At 39.8% G+C, this 24,708-nt stretch overlaps 1 protein-coding gene across 4 annotated transcripts in view; it reads left to right on the top strand.

Moving 5' to 3' along the window:
- The first annotated feature begins 352 nt into the window (after positions 1-352).
- Positions 353-24,708, top strand: part of RAP1B (RAP1B, member of RAS oncogene family) — a 42,308-nt gene continuing 17,952 nt past the window's right edge. The window contains exons 1-4 of one of the 4 annotated variants that reach the window (XM_061639794.1): positions 354-627; positions 17,275-17,316; positions 20,715-20,801; positions 24,487-24,555. In XM_061639794.1, coding sequence (XP_061495778.1) covers positions 20,745-20,801; positions 24,487-24,555 — 126 coding nt within the window. In that variant the 5' untranslated portion in view covers positions 354-627; positions 17,275-17,316; positions 20,715-20,744. Of the gene's footprint in view, positions 697-17,274; positions 17,317-20,714; positions 20,802-24,486; positions 24,556-24,708 lie in introns of all 4 variants that reach the window. The other 3 variants (XM_061639795.1, XM_061639792.1, XM_061639793.1) reach the window with 3 other exon arrangements.

Genomic DNA, 24,708 nt, shown 5'->3' with positions numbered 1-24,708 from the left:
GTCCCAAACGTGTTTATTCGGAACTAATCCCCACTGAGTCAGCGTTATTCTAATAGAATTCTGATTCTCTTCTAAAGAATGTGGTGTGATTGAACGTACTCTCAGTCAATGCAACTGCAGCTGCACTTGTTCCTTGCACACCAGGTCCTCCCCTATCTATGGCCTTGGTAACGGGGTGCGTGTATTGGGGTGAGAACTCATGAAGTTGCTCCTTATTTCTTATCCACACGTTTGTAGGACACGCGCTTTGAACGACTTTTCTATCTCTTTCTATGAGCTGCTGAAGCTGCGGCAGGATGGGGGCCCTGCGTAAGGTTACGAGGGGGTGGGAGGGAATAGAAGAGAAAGGAAGTAAGGGGGAAGGGAGGGCTTCAGTGTCTTCAGGAGTGAGCCACGCGCGTGCGCGCACCGAACAGAGCGGAGAGGTCATTTCCCCCCTCCCCTCCGCCACCGGACTGAGCAAGGAAATCAGAGTGAGGCTAGGCGTGCAGCGTCACGGCCACGGCTTCAAGCCTCGCCCAGCCAGAGACAGTGAGGAGGGAGTCTGTGTGTGTGCCCGAGGGGGGGGCGAACAGAGGGTTTGGCCGGGGAGGCGGCGACGGACGCAGGGAGCGGCAGCGCCGTCCGGTAGGTAGAGGCGTCTACAGGAATAAGGCGGGTGAAGAGAGACGGAAAAGCAGGTCCGGCGTCGAGCGGGTGAGGGAGAAAACGCGGGCACCGGGCGGGTGGCGGCGAGTATCTGACACAAGTGGGTTGGCAGCGAGAGCCTCTGAAGGCGGGGGGTGAGGGCCAACCGACAGGGAGGAAGGAGGCGGCGGCGGCTTCTGTGCTCTGCGGGCGGGACAAGGCTCTCGAGATGGAACATGGCGGAGGCGGAACCGAGACCGACCGCTCCCCTCAGGAGAAAAAAGCCGGGTTGAGGCTGCTCCAGCCCCCCCCCGCCTCCCTTTCTATGGCCGTCTTCCTAGGACAAGTTAGAGCGGAAGGGGAAAGTTAAAGCACCTCATGCGAGGCCGCCTGCACTTGGGACCTGTCGAAGAGGACGGGGAGGGTGTTGGTGGGAGGCAGTAACTCTCGCCCTGTTTGTAGCGGCGAAGAAAGTTGCCCCTGGCCAACCGGCCGGACTCCAGTGGCGTCGGCCTCTGTTGGAAGCCGCAGCCCCGCCTAGTCCGGCTGGGTCGAGGCTGCTCACTATTTCCATTCTCCGCCCCAGCGGGAAGCTGGGCAGCCGCTTTTCAGACTGAGATAGGCCTCTTCCGTTTCCCAGTCTTTTGCCAGAATCTTTTCATCCCCTAAAAAAATGAGCAACATCGAACAGGGATCATACTCTGACGTGTTCTTCCGCTTAAGGAAGGATCAGTGCATCTCGGGCCCAGTCTGGATTGTGGGCCAGGCCCGGTCCTTTTGCAATCCGGCTGAACTCAGATTTGCATATGTTTGAGGGGCGGGGGACTCCCTTCACTGAAAGAGTTAAGTGGCGAGTACTGTATTGATTGCAGATCTGTCCCCGTTACAGAAATCGAGATCAAATAGAAGAGGGAAATTGAGGGAGGGTGGAGGCATTAACCCTGTGCTTCTCTTCCTTTGTGGTATTCCTAGTAGGCATGAGGTATCTAATGTCTTGTTATAATCACCGCTAAAATCAGTGGGTGTTAATTGTCATTAAAACGTGCTTAACACTTAAGGTAAAGAGGGACTAGAGCATTTACGTTTGGATTAGCTAAGTGAAGCTAACTTTGCAAAATGGAAGACCTTTCTAAGAAATCTTGTTTCTTAACTGTTCAGGATTTTAGTAGTATTTCTGCCTGACAGACTCTCTTCAGTTTCTTGTGCTGTGTTGAATGGCTGTACAGTTTCTAGTTGACTTGCTCTAATTCAGTATTTAAAAGTCTTCCTGTCTAAAAAACTGAAACCAGACAAGACTGAAATGATTGTCAAACACCGTGATTGGAGGGGCCTTGAGGTGCTCTTGAAATTAGCACCATGTTCAGCATATCAGGATGCAGAAGTGTCTGGAGATGATTTTCACCAATTTTGTCTGCCTCAGTCACTAGACTTTGATAATTCTGAGGCTTGGCTCCTGTAGTGTTCCCTTGATGACATTATTCTTGAAGGCTGTTTCTAGCTTGTTCAGAAAATGAAGACATTGGAAGGTTATTCCCCAGTGGGAAGGGCCAGTTTTGAGCATTCTTCCTTATGTTGATTTTGTTCTATAAAGCCCTTTATAGCTTTATAATAGAGCACTATCTTTCCCCTATATCCAGTCACAAGTGTTGGCTACTAATTTTCTAATTTTCTCACTATTAATTTTGTACCTTTTTTGAGTTGCAAAAACATAAGACATTTTTTTGACTGCTCCACTGGTATGGGACTGCTTCTCCTGAGGATATGTCAAACCCTGTAAGTTTAGCAGAAGTAGTGGAGGATCATTCTGGGTCTGCTCTACCTTTGTTATTGGTAGTTAAGCCAGTGGAGTGGCTTATCCATCCAGAGCCATGAGAATTAGCGAGGACATAAGCATAAATAGTTGTAATAGTTTTGTCGTAGTTGACCTTTGTTTTTACTATATTTTTCATGGTTTTTAACTGTATGGTGTTTTTTTACTTCTTGTAAACAGCTTACATGTTTTTAAATGAAATAGTGGTATACAAATATATTCATAAATAAATACCAAATGAAATAGTATACAACTTTGCCAACTGTTCTTGTGGAAATGTTAAAGTGAATTTTAATTTTCCTTGATAGAAAAACATCAAAACATTATATTGATGGCTCTTGGACATAGAATGGCCAGTGTAGTGGCTTCTGAAATATTTTTTCACTACTTTTCTTAATGTATGCTGTTTTGCATTCTGATTTTCTAAAAATGCCTCTTTGAGATGTTGCAAGATTTTCTCCTTTCATTGAGAAAATATTTGAATCCTCATATCTGTCCAGCAAGAACTGCAATGTGAGGAGAAGCTGATTTTATTCTTCTGAATGCTTGGAAGCAGACTTAATGCAATATCGGTATATTTTCAAAATCATTGCATAATTGTAAACAGACTTGCATCTTGTTTTTGCTCTGTAAATGGACGGGAGCTTCTATTCATGGAAAGAAAGTACAAGCACTCATGGAACTCCTTCTGTGAATGGAAGCTCCTTTGTTCAGAGGAAAAAATTAGGATCCAAGCCATAGTATGTGACCTAAATGAATAAAACTTTATTGGTGGACTTTTAGAAACAAAATATGTGCTGCTGTAGTTTAGTGATGTACTGTGTGTTGATAGCAATGTAGTAGTTGGTGACCTTCTTTAGCCATTTGAAACCTATTGACATCAGTGAAAATGCATTCCTTATTTTGATCAAGTATAAGTAAAAGGCTTTAACATGAACTAGTACTGTAGGAATTGCTACATGTTTGTAGCAGTTGTTGTATAGTTGACAATTTTAGTATAGTTGATTATCTTTGCAGTTATGATGTGATCTCATTTGTTCTCTAGTCATTCTTGCTGATAAGAAACAGGCTTAAGAAACAGCCTGAATTTCTATCTTGTAAAATAAGGCAGAGGACATAAAATTTCATGAAGGACAAATTGAGCAAGATGTTAAAAGACCTGTTGTGTGGATTTGAAGACCGCCTGAATGCCAGAGGGCCAAACTATATGTGAGGGCATTTACATTTTATTCACATACTATAATATAAGAGGCATTAATAATAACTCCTATCAATTGGTAAGTTGTAGAGATGGTGTTGGCACCTATGTTGGAGAAAAAATGATGAATAGTTTATATAATAGTGACCATGTTTAGCACTTGGTTCCAAAGACTATGTTTTCAGATGGTAAACTCTTGGAATGCTTGAGAAATCCGTTTTCTAAAGAACGGCCTTTTGGGGGCACACTAGTTAAAATAAAAATTCTAAGGCATTTAATACTTTCATAAATGTGATAGAAATTATAGTTAGGTGGTTGCTCATGTAAAATTCATTGAAGTGTAAATACCTGTTTAAAACAAAGTTTTGTGGTATAAATTATTGGGAAGAAGCACATTGCCATGAATTCTTAAAGGAATATGGCTGCCTAAATAAATGTGTTTATGGTTTACAGGTGAAAAAGTTTCTTGAAGGCTCCAATAAGAATAGTTAGACAGTTTTAGTTTATGAAATTTGTAGAAGTTTACTAAGATAGCAGACCTCAATTCCTGGAGAGTCTGCACTGAGAGAATAGTCTCTTTCTTTCTTTCTTTCTTTCTTTCTTTCTTTCTTTCTTTCTTTCTTTCTTTCTTTCTTTCTTTCTTTCTTTCTTTCTTTCTTTCTTTCTTTCTTTTTGCTTGACACAGATAAGTAAACTGACAAAAGGCTGCATATAGGTGTTTAAATAAAGACAAATCTAAAAGGGATTGCCACATACATCATACTTAGAAGTTCAGGTTCTATTTAATAAAGAGGACTGTGTATATGTATAACCAGGGGGAAATAAAGGATTAACACCATTTTTATTTACTGCCTTTTAAACATTTTTCTTCATTTAGTGTTGGGCATTTGACTGGTAAAAACAAAAAAGATTCCAGTTGACTGGTCGAAATATTTTTAAAGCATTAACTTTATAAGAAGATACTTTAACAAAAGATACTGTTTACTACTTTTGCTAATTATAACAACTAATTTCATTGTTAATTATTAAAATTATGATTTATAACTTTAATATTAAGTAAGGACTCTATAAATGTGAATGATTCATTCGGTAGTTCTTCACTTTGGTCTTTATTCATGGAACACCAAGTCAGCCTATAGGTACAGTTATTCAAAAAAATGAAAACAAAGCACTGACCTTTGTTACTACTTGTGCTCTTGTTTTGAAATGTTTGGACTTTACAGGAGATGACCAGTAAGGGAAGGCTTGGTTGGTTGGTCCCTTACTGCCTTTTCCCTTGCAAATAGCTCTCACCCTAATGAGTGACAGAAAGGTAAGCTACCATCTACGCAGTAGCATTCTTAGCTTAATGGAGTATTAACATCAATAAGGCAACCAATTGGTCAGCATGCCAACTCTTATTAATATTTGTCAGATTTTATATCCTAACTTTCCAGTTTGGTTTTCAAGGCAGCCAGCTACATTTTTATGAGTTTACATGGTAGTTTGCCATTTTTTTCCTCATGCTTCCTTTCAGCAGCTGGAGAATTTGTGGCTGATGAGAGATTAATCACATCCAAGCCTACACTATGCACTAGTTTATACTTTCTCAACTTTAGCACAACACTGTTCAAAATGTTTTAGTACCACTGTAGATAACTGTATTAAGTTAAAACACGTTGTCACCTATTGATTGCTTGTTGCTTGACATTAATCTGGAGTTCATTGCCTCTGCTGTTTTGTCATTGTTTGCTATGACTCTTTACAAATATCTTGATTCACACTAGTCCACCCAATACAGTGAGCAGTATGCAAGTTGCTCTTTTTTGAAACATATGACAATGGTGCTGTGTATTTTTTAAGTTGCTATTGAGCTGAGTGTTTTAAAAATCTGCAAGGTGTTCTTGATGTCAGCAATGCAAAGAGGATTCTGAGATATTTCCATAATCCTGAAAATTGGAAAGGAACATAACCAAACGTCAATATCTATAATTTAAAAAATATCTTGTTAGGATAAATGAACCTTTTATAAGGCAGATCATTAGTAGTAAAACTTGAGATTGTTCTGACTTTTCTGTGTTATTTACTGCCAGAATATAATTTTCTTTCAAAACCCATCATCTTGTTTTTATTTTCTTTTAATTTATTTGCTCCTTGGGAGTGAGCAAGACCTTTCTTGGAAAAACATATTTGTGAGAGCATACCATGCAGATTTTAGCAAGCATGCTGTTGATGTTTGGGTACTGAAATAATAACTTGACCTATAGATGGACTTGTGAACATTTGTGGACAAGGGCTTGATTAGGTCAGTGGGCAAGATGAGTACCATATGAGATCAACAATACATGTGCAGACTTTTTTGTGTCAGTGTTATAATTTCTGAAAAACTATTGTAGTACAGTGTTTTAGAAGCATTGCCTCCTTGTTCATTATAGAATCAATCAAGGGCATGCGTAGTCCAAACACAAATGTTAATACTACACTCAAGAAAGGCAAATTCCATAGCTCATATGTTCAAATTAGGCAGGTTTGCATGACTTGCTTAGCTTGCATAATTGAATGTGTTTGACCAGTTTCAGAATTGTGTGTGAAATATTTCCCAAGGTCTCTCTGAATGCATAAGTAGTCATAACTCTGTATGGGTCAAGAAAACAAAGACCAAAGCCTACTGTAACACTACTGGGATGATAAAAGGACTTAAAATAGTTCTCATGATAATGGATAAAATATTTGGCGTTACCTGGAATGTCTGCCTTTAAAAGTGGTAGTTACTGGAAACACACTTTGGTTCTCACCACAAGCCCTCATCAGGCTTTTCGTGGATAATTTTATAAATCATGCAGGGTGGAGTCATTTTCTTTTGTCCTAAATGTTTAATTTAGTTTGAGTATTGATAGCTTACTCCCAGGAAAAGAGGAACACTTGGTATCTGGCAGATAGGTGTGAGGTGTCATAGAAAGACTAATGAAGAGAGAATAGCATGTAGGGGCAATGTGTTGAAGGTGGAAAGACACAGGACATAACTAAAGACTTGTTTGAAGGATATAGAGTAGGTGAAAGGAGACTAAAATGATTAAAACATAGTAGAAACAAGGTAGCAGAAACAGACTTCTTTGGCTAGTATGCAGGGTGAGCTTAGAAGGACTACTATGTGGACTTAAGAGCTACTGAATTCTATAGATCCTTCAACATACTTCAGTATATACCTGCAGTTTCCCTTATGTGCAAATATGTATGGACTGATTTCCCTTTATAAAGAAGGCTTTTCCACCTGAGAAATTCAAATGATTTGAGCAGTTTGTGTCATGGAACTGTTTTGTGTGATTCTGTTAGCTCCTGGTCTTAAATTCACTGGATTATCCAAGGGCTATTAGACAGTGACCTCTTGCATTACCTGCTCATGCATCTGTCCTGTAGTGCAGCTAGAAAAGTACCTGAAACTTGCCGGTGCCAACATTAGTTTTTGGAAATGTGCTTCAGATTTTGAAACACAGCCCCTATAGGTAGACCATTGAGTGAGTTGGGGGGAAAGGAGCTCAGCATATTAGGCTGCAGCTTCAATCATTCTTGATCATTGGCAATGCTCATTAATTCATTAATTTATTTGTATACCACTTTTTGGCCAAGGCCCCCAAAGCATGAGCAGAATAATACAGAAGAGAATATCATAAAATTGAAGTAAATACAAATTCAAAAGTACAATACAATAAAACTATAAAATAATAACAAAAAAATTTATACATTCATAAGTTGCATTTGTGCTCTCAGCACAAACATAGCTGCCATCTACAAACCAGAGCCCACACAACAAGTTTCTCCCTGGAAGCAGCTACAGCCATGCCAAAGTTCTTACAGTTGTTTTTCAGAGTAGGGCTGGCTGGCTCACCCTTCTGGTTCCTCAACAGGCTGCAGTTCTCCAGGTGCACGAACAAGAGCAGGTGCAGTAAAGAAGGGCTGGAAAGGGTAAAGTTGGTATTCACCTCCCAGCTAGCAATAGTCCTGCTCCTGCCCTGATGGGAATTTGAGTTCAGTAACATCTGCAAGGCCACAGGTTAGCCACCTGTGATTTAAAAGATCAAAGCCCAAACTGACTTTTGAGAGATTTAAGTGTTGGGCACTCTAATTTCCACAATTTAATAGTAATTTTTAATGACTATAGTTGCTTTGATGGATATGCAAACCTTGTCCAGAAGTGTGCAAGAAACATAGCTAAAGTTCATAAAAGTGTCAGTTTAGTTCTAAGTGCTGCTACTGTCTTCTTACAGGTTGACTATAACTTGAGACTTAAAATGATAACCCTGACACTTAAAATGACATGTGTTCTCCTAAGTATTAAATACTGTTGTCATGAGGTATGATCACTGAGTTATCTATCCATTTCATCACCTTGTTTTTAAGGAAAATTAAAATAAACTTCCATAGACACATTAAAATGCAATATAAATGTGCTATGTATTTTTTTTTGCACTTGTTTTGTGTTTTCTTGCTCTCTAAAGTTGCTACAAAGCAAAATGTTACCTCAGTAGAGATGGCTAATAGTAATACACTATCAGATAGTTTCTCATTTAGTCTGCTTTGATGTAGCCCAATAAATGATCTTATCCATCAGCTAGTTCTGAAAGACAAGTTTTCTGAATGCATATTTGCACATTTTGCATCACTGACTCTCTGTAATTACATGCATTGCAGTAAAGAGCAGATTCTTTCCAGTCACTGCTCACTTGCTTCTAGATCAAGCAAAAACAGAAAATAAAGCCCCAAACCCTAAAACTGTCGATGCAAAACCTTAAGTTGAATTTTGAACCTTTTAAAATGTGTCCTGATTACAAATTGCAGGAAATCTTGTGGACAACTTTTAGCTCAGGGTCACTGAAGCAATTGATTAAGTACATAAATTCACAGAGGAAAATGTTCTTTAATTGTGGAACAAACTAGTACAATACGCTTGCCTGATAGCCTACTAATAGTCAGTTTTGCAATTAAAAATCACCAGAGCAATCCTAGGTCTGAAGCTGAATATGGGAAGTATGCAAGGACTTTTTAAATACTGGCATATAATGCAATTGTACTTCTTGATCTTTGTAGTTTGGGAGTGCTCCTGGATGGTCAGTTAGTGTGGCAGCTAGGGAATGCCTTTGATCAGCTTCAGCTTGTCCGCCTTGAGTGACCGTTATGGAAGAAACCTAATGTGGCTATGTAATTCATTCTCTAGTCCATGAAGGACTAGCCTGTGATCTTTCAGGATGTTGGGCTCCAGTTCCCATGAGCCCTAGCTAGTATGGCCAGTGATCAGGGATTATGGGAGTTGTAGTTCAGCAACATCTGGAGGGCCACAAGCTAGGAACACCTCTAGTTACTTGCAAGTTAAATTACTGTAACATGTTCTTCATGCGGTTGCCTTTGAAGACTGTTGGGAATGTCAGTTTGGTTCAAAATGCAGGCTAGCACCTGTAGGTTGGATTTACATTGCTGTGGATTATATTCCACCTCCATTTATCAGTTTGTTTCCAGGCTCAGTCAAGTACTTGTTTTGACCTCTAAAGGCCTAGGGCACTAGTATTTCCATGATCAGCCTTCCTGACTGTTGAAATCCACTTCCGAGTTGGGCAACAGGCTTCTCAGTTTCAACAGGCCTTGTTAGATATGGCTCCCTAAATTATGATAAATATCTTATTTTAGAATAAAGACCTCTACTTAAAATGATTGCTCTTATATTAACTGTATTTTGAATGCTGTGTTGTATTTTAATTGGATTATTGCTTGTTGCCTTGAATATCCTCAGTAAAAAGGTGTAGAATAAATATTTGAAATACTAGGGGCTTCCGTCCCTGCATGCTTTGCGTGCCAGCCCCAGCACCTAACCCCAGAAACACACACACCCTGGGCCTTGCCAAACTCCCCCTCTCCTTAGACCTGGTGAGTCTCTGTCCCCACCACAGGTTACCAAGCCTCCTTCCCCCATTTAGACCTTTTCCTGCAAAGAGGAGGGATGGAGGCAGCCAAAGTGAGCCTCACAGGAACAGCTGTCCCCTGTCTTGGCTGTTCCTTTGTGGGTTGCCTAGCTGCTGTTGCCTCAGTTGCTTACTTATTGGCCGCCATGGTTGCTTATTGCCTCTGCTGCCTCACTTTTTGCCTGCCTCCACTGCCTCACTCACCACCTATCCCCCACCATGCCTAACCTGCCTGCCACCATGGATGGCTGTTGTCATGCTGTGTGACAGCAGCCTAAGAAAAATAGGGAGAAACAGGAACTTTTTTGCTGTGTGTAGAAACGCCAACTGTCATTTTTAGAAGGCTGTTACTACTTACTTCATCAGTAATTCAGATTTATTGTAGTTCATATTAGGGAAAGGGTTCTCCACCTCTGATCATGGGTGGTCCACAAGCTCCATTCTGTAGTAAGTTGATGGAACAGTCAAGAGGATATATACTTGGCTTTATACATTCCCTCTTGGATGACAGAGGTCCAGACTACTGCATCCAGGGGCTGAATTATCAAACAAGGCCTTGGCTTGATTTTCATGTCATGACTGGTGAAGTCTGCAAGAACGGGCACATCTACTGCATTAGAAAGGCAAGATCACTTTGGAGTTATATATGTGCTTTGATTTGTAGAATTAAAGTTAAGTGGTCCACTGAGACACCAGCAATTTTTACATAATCTGCAAAAAAGTTTGAGAACTGCTGGGTTAAGGGAAACTCATGACACTGACATAAAAGCAAACTGATTTATTTCACACACCAGTGGCTTCCAGACTTTGTTGTTTAAAAGGTTAGTACAGATAGTTGGCAGACACGCATGTAGTATTGAACCCGTATAAAAAATCAAAACAAGAAGAGGGAGTACATTTGATAGCAAAGATCATTAGCTCATAGTTGAAGTGGGGAGTCACTAGTGCTTGGTAGTGATGTGACATCTGATTATTTTGCATAAGAGAACAAAACAAGTCACAACAGAATAGCATCAGAGTTTCTGAATCGGACAGAACATCATCTAATGTCAATAAAGGCCATTCATATAAAGGGAATCCAAGACAAAGGCTTTATCGCACAGCGGGAATCAATATCATAAGCTGGAACTGGCAATTAAATGTAGCGTGCTGCATCTAGGAGCTGGACCTTATTTGTTTCAGCAAATAATACTAAGCTTGCTCACTATGTCTAGGAAAAAAAGCCATCTTGGCAAACAAGCCAGTTTTTTCAAAAGTCAATGTCTGTACTGCTTTCAGCTTTGCTGGGATGAATGCTCAAATTGTTCTGCTAAACTCTTAACTAATGCTATGTCTTCCATGACTTCTGTGGAACTTGTGCAACAGGAAGGGCTAATTATTGCTAATCTGTCACTTTGGTCTAGCTCAGCTTTTCTTAGAAAGGAAGTTGGGTTGTAACTTATTTCCAAACATGGCTTCATATATAAAGCACATATTTGACACTGACTTAATGATCTGTTAACTGTCAGATTTTTTAAAACTGTTGCAAGCTGCTTCCATATTCCAGGTTCTGGGTCCAAATTTTAACCAACAATTAAATTTGCTTTGCAAGAACCAAATCTGGAACAATATTATATCTTACTTTATTATTAACCTTTGTCTTTTTTATAGAATCCTTTACCAATGTTGTTAAAATGCAAAGCCCAACACTAAAAACAATGTGCTGAGATCTAGCATGAACAAGATTACCTTTGTTTTACCTGATAACGTCACCAGTCGCCCCCACTGCATGTTCTGTGTAACCCTGTTGCTGTGTACATTTGTAGTGAAGAGATGGCAGCGAAGAGGCAAAGTATACTGTCCAGTAGTTAATGGATATGGATGAAAAGGCTACTTAGTGATGAGAGCAGTTTTGTTCTCAAGAATGAAGTTTCACTTGATTCAAGAATACATTGACACAAAATTATGCAGCTATGGAATTAATGTATCTAGTCACACTTGCAAAATATTTTCTTTGACCTATCTCAAACTAGTAAATTTAAAGGAAATTTTAATTCAGAATGCTTTCCCAACACTTGGTGAATCTGATTAAATTGTGTAATTAGAAAGTGTGTTAATGTTGATAGATCCTCTTCTTCCATCTAGTTCATATATCTGTTTATCAAAGAGGTGCATGTGCTGAAAACCACATTTTCAAAGTCCAAGAATGTTTGGGGCCAGGATATTTAAAGGATTGTCTCCTTCTGGTCTTTGATGGAAGACCTGCTCACTGATGGAAGTGCAGCTGATATGTATATAACACAGGATTGCCTTATAATTGTAGCACTTCCTCAGGTTCCAGATGTTTTGGATTGCAACTCGCATAGTCTCTGACCATTGGCCATACTTGCTGGGGATGATGCAAATTATAGTTTAAAACAACTAGAGGGCACAGGTTGTCATTAACCTTCTACCTCGGAAAGTTTCTCTAGCCCTTTCTCTGCTGGCATTGAGATCTTATTTTGCCATTGCTTTCGGCATGGACTTCAATTTGAAGATTGCCTCACCCTCTCTCTATGTAGCCCTGTTATGGTATTTGAATTTATTGTGTTCTTAGCTGTGTGATACGTTGTGTTATGATTTAATCTGTTGTCTCCTGTGATGGAAAGGCAAGACAGAAATACAATAAAACAGAGGAGTAGCCAATGATGTATCCTCCAGATGTTCTAAACCATCATGGCCAAAGATCAAGGATGCTGTGAATTATGGTCCAAAACATCTACAGAGCACTACATTGGTTGTCCCTTTTAATAAAATAATACCCCTTCATATATATGTTCATAATTTTTCAGGAAAACAACCTATGACATGCCAGTAGCAGCATCCTGTGTGAGTCAGATAGGACACTGCTGCTACCCTACCTACTTAGTTTGTTACAAAACTGCTCAATGCACCATAGTAGGGATTTAAGAGTGCCCCAGTAAAGCTCTGTCTTGTAACCAAAAGACCTTGAGAATGTGCATGAGTTGTCTTCTGCCCTCATCCAGTCATACCCCTTTCTATCTATTTCTGCAACACATATTGTGAAGTTGAATGTTGCATAGTATGTGCAGACACAGTTCCACTTTCCTTGATTGTTACCTCAACTATGCTAATATTGTTATTTATTTATAAATATTTTATATATTACAATTCAGAAAAAATCAAAATGGTTTACAATAATCATATATATAAGTACAATAAAAACAAGTAAAAGTTTAAAATGAGAAATTATGGAAATGGACCTTCAAGTCGATTCCAACTTATGGTGACCCTGTGAATAGGGTTTTCATGGTAAACGGTATTCAGAGGGGGTTTACCATTGCCTTCCTCTGACGCTGAGAGGCAGTGACTGGCCTAAGGTCACCCAGTGAGCTTCGTGGCTGTGTGGGGATTCAAATCCTGGTCTCCCAGGTTGTAGTCCAACACTCTAACCCAGCCTTTCCTAACCAGTGTGCCTCCAGATGTTGTTGGACCACAACTCCCATCTTTCCTGACCATTGGCAATGCTGGCTGAGGCTGATGGGAGTTGTGGTCCAACAACATCTGGAGGCACACTGGTTGCGAAAGGCTGCTCTCCCCAGAAATTGACTATTACAGAAAGATATTTCTTAATTGCCTGCAAAGGTTTGGTGGCATGGAAAAATTTTCAGTAGATGTTTAAAAGTTAAAACAGAAGGTCCCTGCTAAATCTCTTTTGGCAGAACATTTCATAGGACTGAGCTAATGACACTGAAGGTTCGATTTCTTGTTGTTGTCAAATGAACCTCGCCTACTTGGAGGACAACCAATGACTCCTGCAGATCTATCAATGACCAAGCTGGGATACAAGGTTCAGGCATACCCTGGACCTAGGTTTCAGCGCTTTGTAAATTAATGCAATTAATAGGACCTTGAACCTTGCTCAGTAGTAGATAGGTAGCCATTGCAGATGTTTTAATAATAGTTTTGCATATTGTTGGCCATGTGCCCCCATTGGTAGTCTGGCCACCTCATTCTGAACCAGGCCCAAGGGCAACCCTACATAGAGTATGTTGCAGTGATCTAGCCTCAAAGTTACGAAAATATGGACTACAATGATCAGGCTATCCCTATTCAGGAATAGGTGTAGATGGCAAACCAGACAGAGCTGGTAAAAGGCACTGCAAGCCACAAAGGACAGTTGAGTCTCTAGTGACAGATGTATCCTGGAGGAATGTTATAAGTATTCCTATATGAAAACTATTTCATGCCCACTCTTAGGGATTTCTTATAGAATGGAAGCTGGCAGAGTACTGCTGTTATTCATACATTATGTACATATAATCCCTATTCACACATTACTAGTGTAGGGCCTAAATCTGTAGAGAGAGGCGAGGCAGGGCTGCACTTTTAGCCCCGCCCTACATCGTGTCTTTTTATTCCAGTAACCATGTTTTGTGTGAAAAAGAGCTCAGTGCTCACAAGTAGGGGCTCCTTGTGATTGGGGCTCCTTTTCGAACACAAAACATACTGAAATAAAACAACATGATGTGAGGGTGGGGCTAAAAGTGCAGCCTTGCTTCTCACTCTACACACTTAAGTGTTACACATGAGTAATGTGTGAAAAGGACTATAGTTGTCAGTTTCCAAATTGTTAACATCAGTATCTTCAAACAGAATAGTTGTGTTTCAGACTAAAGCAGTGTATTTTCTGCAGTTCAGTTGTTGGAGCCAGTGAAATTCTAATGTATATTCTAGGGCAATTACTACTGTCAACTCCTTCATAGAGAGCAGTAGGACTTTCCCTTTATATTATTATTCAAGTACATCTACACCAGACGTGGGGTGAGACATATTTACCCAAAACTCCACCTAGATCAGAACACAACAGTGAAATACAAACATATATTTAATTAAGAAACATAACATCCAGAGCAAGTCATTTTTATATACAGAGTTCTTCTAGTTTCCTGATCTAATAAAGCTGTCTATCATAAATTTCATAGCAGCTGTCCTAACCCTCACCTCATTTTCTCCTTAATTTCTCCGTGCCCCTCACAGCTACACTTACCACTCTTGTCATTCCCTGTCAGACACAGTCTACCAAGTCCTTACTCTTAACTTCACCCAACATTCCATTCCACTCCCTTCTGTCAGTCATTCTTCCACTGGCTCTTCTGTCACATTCCTTGGATGATATCCATTTATTTATTTATTAGATTTATCTGCCGCCCAGAGCAGCAAACAAAACCACTAAAAGCACTCTAAAACATCATAAAAGCAGAGTTCAAAATATATTACATCCTTAAACGCATTAGAACAAAACATTTTAAAAAACATATTTTAAAAAAAATTTAAAAATATATTTTTAAAGCTTTAAAAACATTAAAAAGCAGTTCTGACACAGATGCAGACTGGGATAAGGTCTCTACTTAAAAGGCTTACTGAAAGAGGAAGATCTTTAGTAGGTGCCAAAAAGATAACGGAGATGGTGCCTGTCTAATTTAAGGGGAGGGAATTCCAAAGGGTAGGTGCCACTACACTAAAGGCCACCTTCTATGTTATGCAGAATAGACCTCCTGATAAGATGGTGTCTGCAGGAGGCCCTCACCTGCAGTGCATATTGATTGACTGGGTATATAAGGGGTAAGACGGTCTTTCTGGTATCCTGTTCCCAAGCTACATAGGGCTTTGTACACCAAAACCAGAACCTTGAACTTAGCCCAGTAGCTAATAGGTAGCCAGTGCAATTCTTTCAGCAGTGGGGTGACATGCTGGCGATACCCTGCCCCAGTGAGCAGTCTTGTTGCAGCATTTTGTACCAGCTGCAACTTCTGGACCAACCTCAAGGGCAGCCCCACATAGAGCACATTACAATAATCCAGCCTGGAGGTTGCATTTCAAGCTAAGGCAGTGTATGTTTTGCAGTTCAGTCGATGGATCAGATTAACTTCTGATACTATACATTCTAAGAGACCTCCAGGCCTACCATGAAGTGTTGTGCATTGTTAAGTACTAAGAAATCTTTACTTCATTTTCTTTTTCTCCCCTTTGTATTTGAACAGCCTGAGGGGTTCTGAGAGCTTCCCTTCATGCTAGTTATTATTCCTGACTATGCTTTTTTTGATAGACAGTAGCTTGCTTTAGTTTAATAATGATCTTTCTTCACCACTAGTGGAATGGTGATTCCCAAACTTTTACTCCATAGACTTTTACTCAATTTTTTTACTCCATTTGGTTGAACCAGTCTGAAGCATTAGACCATGATATTCCTCACATGCACATGGATCACTACAACCTTGTTTGCCTAACTCTTTACGTTTTGCAAATCTGAGCAGGAAGAATTACTACAGCTTTTCATTTGGCTATTTACAGCTCAGTAGGTGTGTGTGTCCTGATTTAGGTGGTAGTATAGATACCTTTTAGAAAAGAGCAGTCCAAACCCATCAGCTGTTTAGTTGTTATTGCTAAGCCCTCCTTTGCTTTGTTGACTTGAATGTAGCCGTTTGGTGCTGAAAGGCCAAAATATCTATAGGAAGGAGTATTTTATGCAGTTTTCTAGAAGCAGTCTGTGGGTCGGCATTGCTGTTTAGATGAATGGAAATCTGATATTTGTCTTGAGGAGGTAGGTCTCTGTGATCATTTAATTGTGGGAATCCTATTACTTTGTTACAATACCACTTGCAAATATCTTCATAATGAAGAGATGATTGAAAATGGGGTGATACTTTTTTCATGTATTCATTCCTCATCATTTTTATCTTTCCTATTTCAGCAACTTTGAATCATCATAGGCATTACAGAATTTCTCACAGTGCAGCTTGGAAGAATAGAAACAATGGGTTTTTATATTTTCCAGTGACAGGTGTAAATAAATGACTTCTAGGCTGGGGCACTGGACTGCAGGCTGCTAAAGCAAAAGAGCAAATCCTTGTTGCAAATCCTTGATGCTGACAGGCCTCATACGGCAAATAAGAATGTCATGATGAAGCCTATTACATTTTCATTTCTGAATTGTATCTCCATGTACCATTTACTGATTTGGAGAATATATTGAACCATGAGGTGATGCAATAGAACATAGGTGTTTATGCAAGATTTACAGATAGTTTGCTTTCTGTGATGTAGCACAAGAGGAGAACCTTTTTGCATCTGAGGGCTGCATTCAGTCATGGGCAACCACTGGGAGGGCAGAGCCAGAGGCAAAAGCAGATATAACTGGTTTTCAGACCCATATTTCTGTTACTAATGTTATCGTAACAACAACACTGCCCTTTTCAGCATGCAATTTTGCAAGATGATGATAGCATCAAATATAAAATTAAAGTTTCTTGATACCTTGTATTGCAGCAACTTTGGTGGAATGACAGTTTTTAGATGAAAAACTATTAAAAATTGGCATAGGTGTATGGTGTTTGTGTCAGTTTTGTATAGGTAACAGATACTGATGTGAACATTTTTTCTATAATTCACACTAGCATTTGGGAGAAAATGAGAACAATTCTTCATTATGTTCAACAGAAATAAGAAGCAAGTTTTGCAATGTTAACTGTATTATCCTCTAACGTTATTTATTAGTCAATTTCTAAATCGTCCTTGATTGAGATTCCAAGTAGGTTAAGAACATAAGTTGAATTTTACTGTTTGACATATAACAACATTAAAACCATAATGTAAAACCAACCCATATTAATACAGTAGATGGACCTAATCAATTACAGCTGGCTTTTCTCACTCAATTTTCCCCAAAGGCCTGGGTGAAGAGGTGCATTTTTAAGCAGCATTGAAATCAGGTAACTGTGCTAACTCAATTTTTTTTTCTTTGTTAAGCAACTTTTTTAAACATTGCTAAGTAGTTTTGCTTAGGTGGAAAGTGCTAAGATGACAATTTAACCTTTTAGTATTTTGATTTGATATTTATATGAATTTTGGAGTGCCATAGTGGTGCTATTAAGGAATTAAGTATTGTGTTTGAGAGAGGAATAAGCATAAAGCTCCAGTATACAGAGTCCTGTTACCTATTTCGTTAAATCATAGGCAGAACAATTCTACCTCGCAGTCCCTGCTGCTGGAGGGGATTAGAATGTTGCAGAGATATTATACAGCCACGAGAGTGGGTCTATACTATAGTCAGCATGGATTTTTCACATTCCGCAGTGTTAAATTGAAAATACCCCCTGATATATATCTGTTGGCTATAGGTACATCCTTAAACCGCAAAGTTTTTTGTGTATTACTGAATCCCTCTGCTGGTTTCTGCCAGGCTCTGATGAGGAGGGGGACTCAGCTGCTACAACAGCAGTGTTTCTGCCAGAGGTAGCCTTTTAAGATCCTGAAAAGGGGCATTATGGGGATGTGAAAGGGTGCTTGATGAATCTACTGCATCCAAACCCAGCCTGCTGGATCCAAAGCCTGATGAGGGACCCAATCCAAGTCCCTGTGCTGTGCTGACCTGGAACAACAAAGATCTACAAAATCACCCCCCTAGTAGTACCTGGCAGGGCTGTGGATATGGCAGATAATCTGCCACTCTGTGTTTCCTCAAACCCAGTTAGGCTTTATCTCTGAGTTTATCCAAACTGAGTCCAGAGCATTGAGGGTGACTTGATTTTGCCATTAGAGTTCGGCTCACAAATATTTTGACCATTGCTCCATACCTGTATCTTAGCATTAGATTTCAGCATATTTTATTATTGGCTATCCTTTTTTCCAGTTGACAGCTAGATATCCCATGAGAGGCAAATTATTAGCATGAGTTCTGCAGCTGCTGACTACTCTTAGCTTGGGCAAAAATTGACTAGGGATTCTCTAGGGTTGTGTAAGTCTATATATTCCAACAGGTTCAGTTAATATTTTTTCAGTAGAGGGGGAGGGTATGGGTAGATCTAAGTCAAAGGTTCTTAAGTGGAAGGATTTTCCCAGGTGGGAATTGAAATACGTAAAGTTTTTATTTTAATAGCAAGAAGAAATGGAGACACTTTCTTCCTCATCCCAGACGTGTAAGAAGAGTGCATTGATATAGTGAGACTGTAAAATACACCAAAGAGTATATCCACTGCCAGTGATGTTGCTGTTGTATCAGGGCATCATGGTAGCTATATTACTTGCCCATTTTTTTCTTCTGCATGTTATTTGTAAAATGTATATTCCATTAATAACAATCTATATTTGATCAATAAACTTATCTACAGGTTTTCTTATTGACTTGTTGCAGTTAAAGTGTAGATACACTAGCGGGTCTGTGCCCACCTGCATGCTCTGCTCATCACTCATCACCCTCCCACCAGCTCTACCTGGATTTCCTCTGCCCCACATTTCAGGATGAGCCTGCACTACTACTCTGCTCACTCCTGCTGGTGATTCTTGTTGTCTTCTTGGGCAACTCCAGCAACTGGCTGTGAGTGCAAGAGGCACTGAGATGGGGTTGAAGGGAAAGCAAAGCTGAGTCCGGCTAAGTAGAGCAAGGTGTAGGCTGGAGTTGCTGCCACCACCACTGCGGAGGCACACACAGAGAGAGCAGTCAAGGTACCTCTCTCCCAGTGGTCTTGTTGCTTGGTTGCGCTTCACCTGGCTTGGGAAGGGGGGGGATGAAGACTCCAAGCTGGTCCCCTCTGCCTCCCCCCATGAGGTCTCTTTCAGAATATTAGGCACATAAACTGTGGTCTCTAGGACCAAGAGTTGGCTAGTGAAGTGCACTGCTCTTTCCTTAACAGCAACAGCCCCTTCCCCCAAATCCTTCTGGCTGCTACTGTGAGTTCTATATGCTTTAGAGCCTCTGCACCCCTGCTTTTAGAACCTTAGAGAACTGCATTTTGATGGTCTAGTGCAAATATAGCATAGAGAGAAATAAGACAAATTGAAACAACCAATGTCCAAAGGTAATATAACAATTTACAGTTGCCGTCTGATCATAAAAAGTCCTTGTTGAACAGAAACACGGCATCAGATACTGACTCCTGTCTGAAGCCCTGGAGAGCCACTTCCAGTCAGTGTAGACTATTGTTCTTTAATCTTGGGTCCTCGGATGATGTTGGACTACAACTCCCATCAACCCCGGCCCACCTTTAGCCAAAGGCCAAAGATGATGGGATTTGTAGTCCAACAACACCTGAGGACCCGAGGTTGTAGAACAGTGGTGTAGACAGTACTGTGGTAGATGGGCCTGTCTTTGTATAAGGTATCTTCCTACGTAACAAAAGTTTTCATCAACCAAGGTCCTCATCCAGCCAAATGGACCTAAAACAGGATTTCCACAGGGAGGAGACTACAGTCATGAAGTACCTGCACCCCACCCATCAAGCCTCGGTGGCAGTGATATCCAGAGCAGAGTCTCACCTGAAAATCTTAAAACCCAGGGAGACACATAACTTCATATAAAGTTGGCAACTTCTCCTTTATATTCAGCATGTCACTGAAACTTTTATTTCTAATCTGTAAACTGGGGAGGAGAACCGCCAGGATGGATGTGACCTGCAGCTCCTTTGAATTGTCTCCCCACACACACACATGTACCCTGGCACAGCAATTAAACTTCAGAAAAAAAGGTTCCATTCATGCGAAGGAGACCTTCTGCTTGTGTGCATGTGTATATTCAGCAGAGAGTTAAGGGAGGAGGAAAAATGTGATATGCAGTCCCCCTGAGAGATTACCCCTAAGGGAATGTGGCCTTCAACATAATGTTTACTCACCTCTGCTATAAGCCAAGCTTTTGCTAAAAGGGGTAGTACTGCTTTCTCTTATATCTGGTTATTTGCATGGGTTATGGAGAACTTAAAATGAGTTTTCTGGGACAGTATGGTATTCTTTCCGAGTTCTACATTTAAATTTGGTTTCTGTTAAGATTTTATAGAACTCCTTAAATACTTAACATTGTAGTTGTATGATAATGGATTAAGCTGAGGTAGATGTTAATTTGCTGGTGAATAGTTTTGGCAGATATGTGTGTGCATGCGTGACAGTTCTGGATAAGTGAGAAGGATAAAGTAGTAGGAAAGTGGGAACTATATTTGTTAAACTTCTTCCAATATACCTTTCAAAGTCTGACTATTGCATAGATCAAGATATCTGTACTTTCTTAAAAATTATAGTGGAGTAGTATAAACACTTTGTATTCTGTAGTTATTGGAGACAAATTGTTAAGCCAAACTTGAGGCATATACAACTCAAAATAACAAATTATTTTGTATTGTAGGTATTGAGGTGTTGACTCAACGCTTGCACCATGCGTGAATATAAACTAGTGGTTCTTGGTTCAGGAGGTGTTGGAAAGTCTGCACTGGTAAGTTATATTTCTTAGCCTCTTATGACTAAGACCAAGTATGTAAAACTAGTATATTCCAACTGAAGGGTTCAGTGAGAGGTGTTGATGTTTGAGGTGACTTCTGTGCGCTGTGATGTGCCCAATCCTGTTTTGTTGTGTGGAAATGGACTGCCTTCAAGTCGATTCTGACTTATGGCAACCCTATGAATAGGTTTTTCATGGTAAGTAGTATTCAGAGGGGGTTTACCATTGCCTTCCTCTGACGCTAAGAGGCAGTGACTGGCCAAGATCACCCAGTGAGCTTCATGGCTGTGTGGGGATTCAAGCCCTGGTCTCCCAGGTCATAGTCCAACACTCTAACCACTACACCACACTGAAGCATGCTTTAAACATTAAATGAGAGGATGCTAGATCCTGACATGTAATCCAGGCACAGCATAATTTTCCTGCTATAGTGTTAGTCTCTTTGTTAAACATCCAATATATAAAAGGTAGCTTGAGGGCACTGCATATGTATAATATGAGCATACACATGTATATATGTGTATATATACATGTTCTATAAAAAATTGCTGATCCCCTTTTAATCCCTGTACCTAAAATTCAGTTGTCAGTCAGTGGGGTCTTAATTTCTTCTGTTTATGAATGATTAGAGGCTGTGGTTTTGGTCTCAGAAAACTTTTAGCACTACAGTGAAAATTGTCACTGTTGGGAAGCTGGACTTTGAGGTTGAAGTGATCTGTGCAAATGCAAATTAATTTTTTTCATTTCCTCCTAAATCTCTTTTGGACTGTAGCTGAGAAATAAGTCAGTGGTCAACATCCAATACATTATCCTAAAGCTTAAACCTGAATTTGAAAAGTTAACAGTTTGAATCTCACCAGACTCCTGAGTAAGCTTAGCAGTCATGGAATAAGAGGAGAGGTCCTCTTGTGGATTAGGAGCTGGCTAGGAAACAGAAAGCAGAGAGTAGGAATACATGGACCGTTCTCCCAACTCTGAGTTGTTCAGAGATGGTGAAACAAAAAAGGACTGCTAAGAGCCCTAAAAGGACCTCTCTAAACTGAGTGAATGGGTGGTAAAATGGCAAATACAATTCAAGTGTAAAGTTAGGCAGATTGGAGCAAAAAATCTTAATTTCACATATACACTCATGGGGTCTGAATTGACAGTGACTCACTAGGACGAGACCTTGGGATCATAGTGGATAGCTTGATGAAGATGTCAGCCCAGTGTGTGGCAGCTGTGAAAAAGGCAGGATCCATGTTAGGAATCATTAGGAAAGGTATTGAAAATAAAACTGCCAATATCATAATAATGTCATACAAATCTATGGTGCAGCCACATTTGGAATGCTGTGAACAGTTTTTGTCGCTTCACCTCAAAAAAGTATTGTAGAGCTGGAAAAGATTCAGAGAAGGGTGACCAAAATGATCAAGAGGATAGAGCAACTCCCCTGTAAGGAAGGTTGCAGCATTTTGAGACTTTTTAGTATAGAGAAAAGGCAAGTAAGAGGTGACATGATAGGAAGGTATAACATTTGTGCATGGCATGGAGAAAGTGGACAGAGAAAATCTTTTATCCCTCTCTCATACTAGAACTCGTGGACATCCATTGAAGCTGAAAGTTGGAATATTCAGAACAGACAAAAGAAAATGCTTCTTCACACAGAGCATAGTTAATATGTTTTTTTAATAATGTTTTTAACCCTTTTTTAAAAGATGTTTTTAAAGCTTTTTTAAAAAAAATGTTTTTAACGTTGTTTTGTTTTAATGTATTTTAAGGTCTATTTTTATGATGTTTTAAAGTGTTTTTAGCGCTTCTGTTTGCCGCCCTGGGCTCCTGCTGGGAGGAAGGGCAGAATATAAATCAAATTAAATAAATAAATAAACTGTGGAATTTGCCCCCACAAGAGGCAGTAAAGACCACCAACATGGATGAATTTAAAATAGGATTAGACAAATTCATGGAGGAAAAGGCTATCAGTGGCTACTAGCCATGATGGCTGTGCTCTGCTTCCATAGGTTTCCAAATACCACAGGAGGAGAGAATGCTCTTTTTACTCGGGTCCTGCTTGCAGGCTTCCCATGGGCACCTGGTTGGCCACTGTGAGAACTGGACGCTGGACTAGATGGGCTCCAGCGGGCTCTTCTTACAGTCTTATGAATGTTTTAAGAGATGGTCTACCCATCTTTGTCTATAGTATCTTATATGGGCCTAAAATAGATTTTACTTGTTTTTAAAAAACTTTAGTAATTTGAGTTCCTTCAAGCTTTTATAAATGGCAATGCACTTATTAACACTTCATAATACCAGCATTTGCAACCGCAGATCCCTGGGGGAATTTATGTTGACCCCCCCCCCCTGAGCAGCATTGCTGTAGTTGGGAGTCTGTTTAATCTTTATTTTATTTATTTATTTATTTATTTATTTATTTTGTACTTTCTTTTTATGTTTGTGTGTCTTTTGTTCTAAAAAGCAAACAAACAAACCCCCACAAAACTCCTCTGCCGCCAATTGATTTTACTGGGGGTGTGAGATCATCATTCTCAATTTTCACAGTCTAAAAATATTCTGGAAAGAGTCTCAAAAATTGGGAGACACTGAGGAAGTTGCTCATAATCTGGTGATCTTTTGAATGTGTCTCATCACGGGGTTTCGATATTCAGAACAAACATTGCTTAATTGTAAATATCAGTTATGGTTTAGCAGAGAAACACTAAATTAGTCTTTATTTTTTTCATAGAAAAGCAAAATATGGAGGATGATTTCAAACACTGGATGAGCAGGTTTCTGCTTCTTCCTCTTCCCTTTGCACCCCACCCCAATCTGCTCTAGAGGGTCTCCCAATCCTTTAGAGCAGTGGTTCTTAACCTGGGGTGCATGTACCCCTGGGGGTGTGAGACACTTTTTCTAGGGGTGCGAGGTCCAACCAAATATTTTGGAAAACTCTCATTTATCTTAGCTAAGTTAGGCTAAAATACACATTAAAATAAAATAAAAATAAAAAATGAACAGTATTTTTTCAGGGGGTGTGAGCATATTTTGGAAATCCAAGGGGTGCTGGCAGTAGAAAAGGTTAAGAACCACTGCTTTCGAGCATGATTGGGGGACTGCAGGGCAGAGGAGAGGAATGGGAAGTCCCATTGCACGGGCAGAAGTTGTAGATGGATACAATTGGATATCACCAGGAAACTTTGTGTGTAAAGAAACTTTTAGTATAAGAAGCTCATTACTGTCAGATATGTATGCAGACAAAGTCAGATACAATAAGATAACATGCAATCTTGTGTAGTTAACCATATCCCTTCCCTGAATTTTCCTAATTTAAGCATGATGTTAGTAAAGAAAAAGAGCCACAGATATCAACGTCTTATGGAGGGGGGGGGGAAGACAAGCACTGTGGCATTACCTGAGTCAATTCATAGCAGAGAATGCGACTTATAACACAATTGAGTTTAGTAGCACTTTCATTGTTGAAAACTGAAGAGTTTTTCTCTGAAGAATGGTTCATAATTAGATGCTGGCTCTTATCTTTAAATTGACATGCCAATGTTCTGTAGAAATATAAACATAAGCAGCATGCTAAAAAACATTTGATTTTTGTTTGTGGTATGAACCGTCCACACTTTAAATGTTAATTATAATAGGAACACTTATAAAAATGGTCTATAAACTGTGTGTATAAATGCTTTTTTTGTAGACTGTACAGTTTGTTCAAGGAATATTTGTTGAAAAGTATGATCCTACGATAGAAGACTCCTACCGAAAGGTGTGTACATCATTTTAAGCTGTAGTATACATTTAAGTGAACAACATATTTGGTATTATGCAAAACGATAGCTCTCCACCCAAAGCAACTTTTCAAGCAGTCAAGGGATGTTGGCCCACAGCAGTTAAGGTTACCCCTTTTGTGTTCTTATGT

The sequence above is a fragment of the Rhineura floridana genome, chromosome 8 (genome assembly GCF_030035675.1).
Source record: "Rhineura floridana isolate rRhiFlo1 chromosome 8, rRhiFlo1.hap2, whole genome shotgun sequence".
NCBI classification, from domain to species: Eukaryota; Metazoa; Chordata; class Lepidosauria; order Squamata; family Rhineuridae; genus Rhineura; species Rhineura floridana.
The sequence above is the reverse complement of the archived record's forward strand: the minus strand, read 5'-3'. Positions and strand labels throughout refer to the sequence as shown.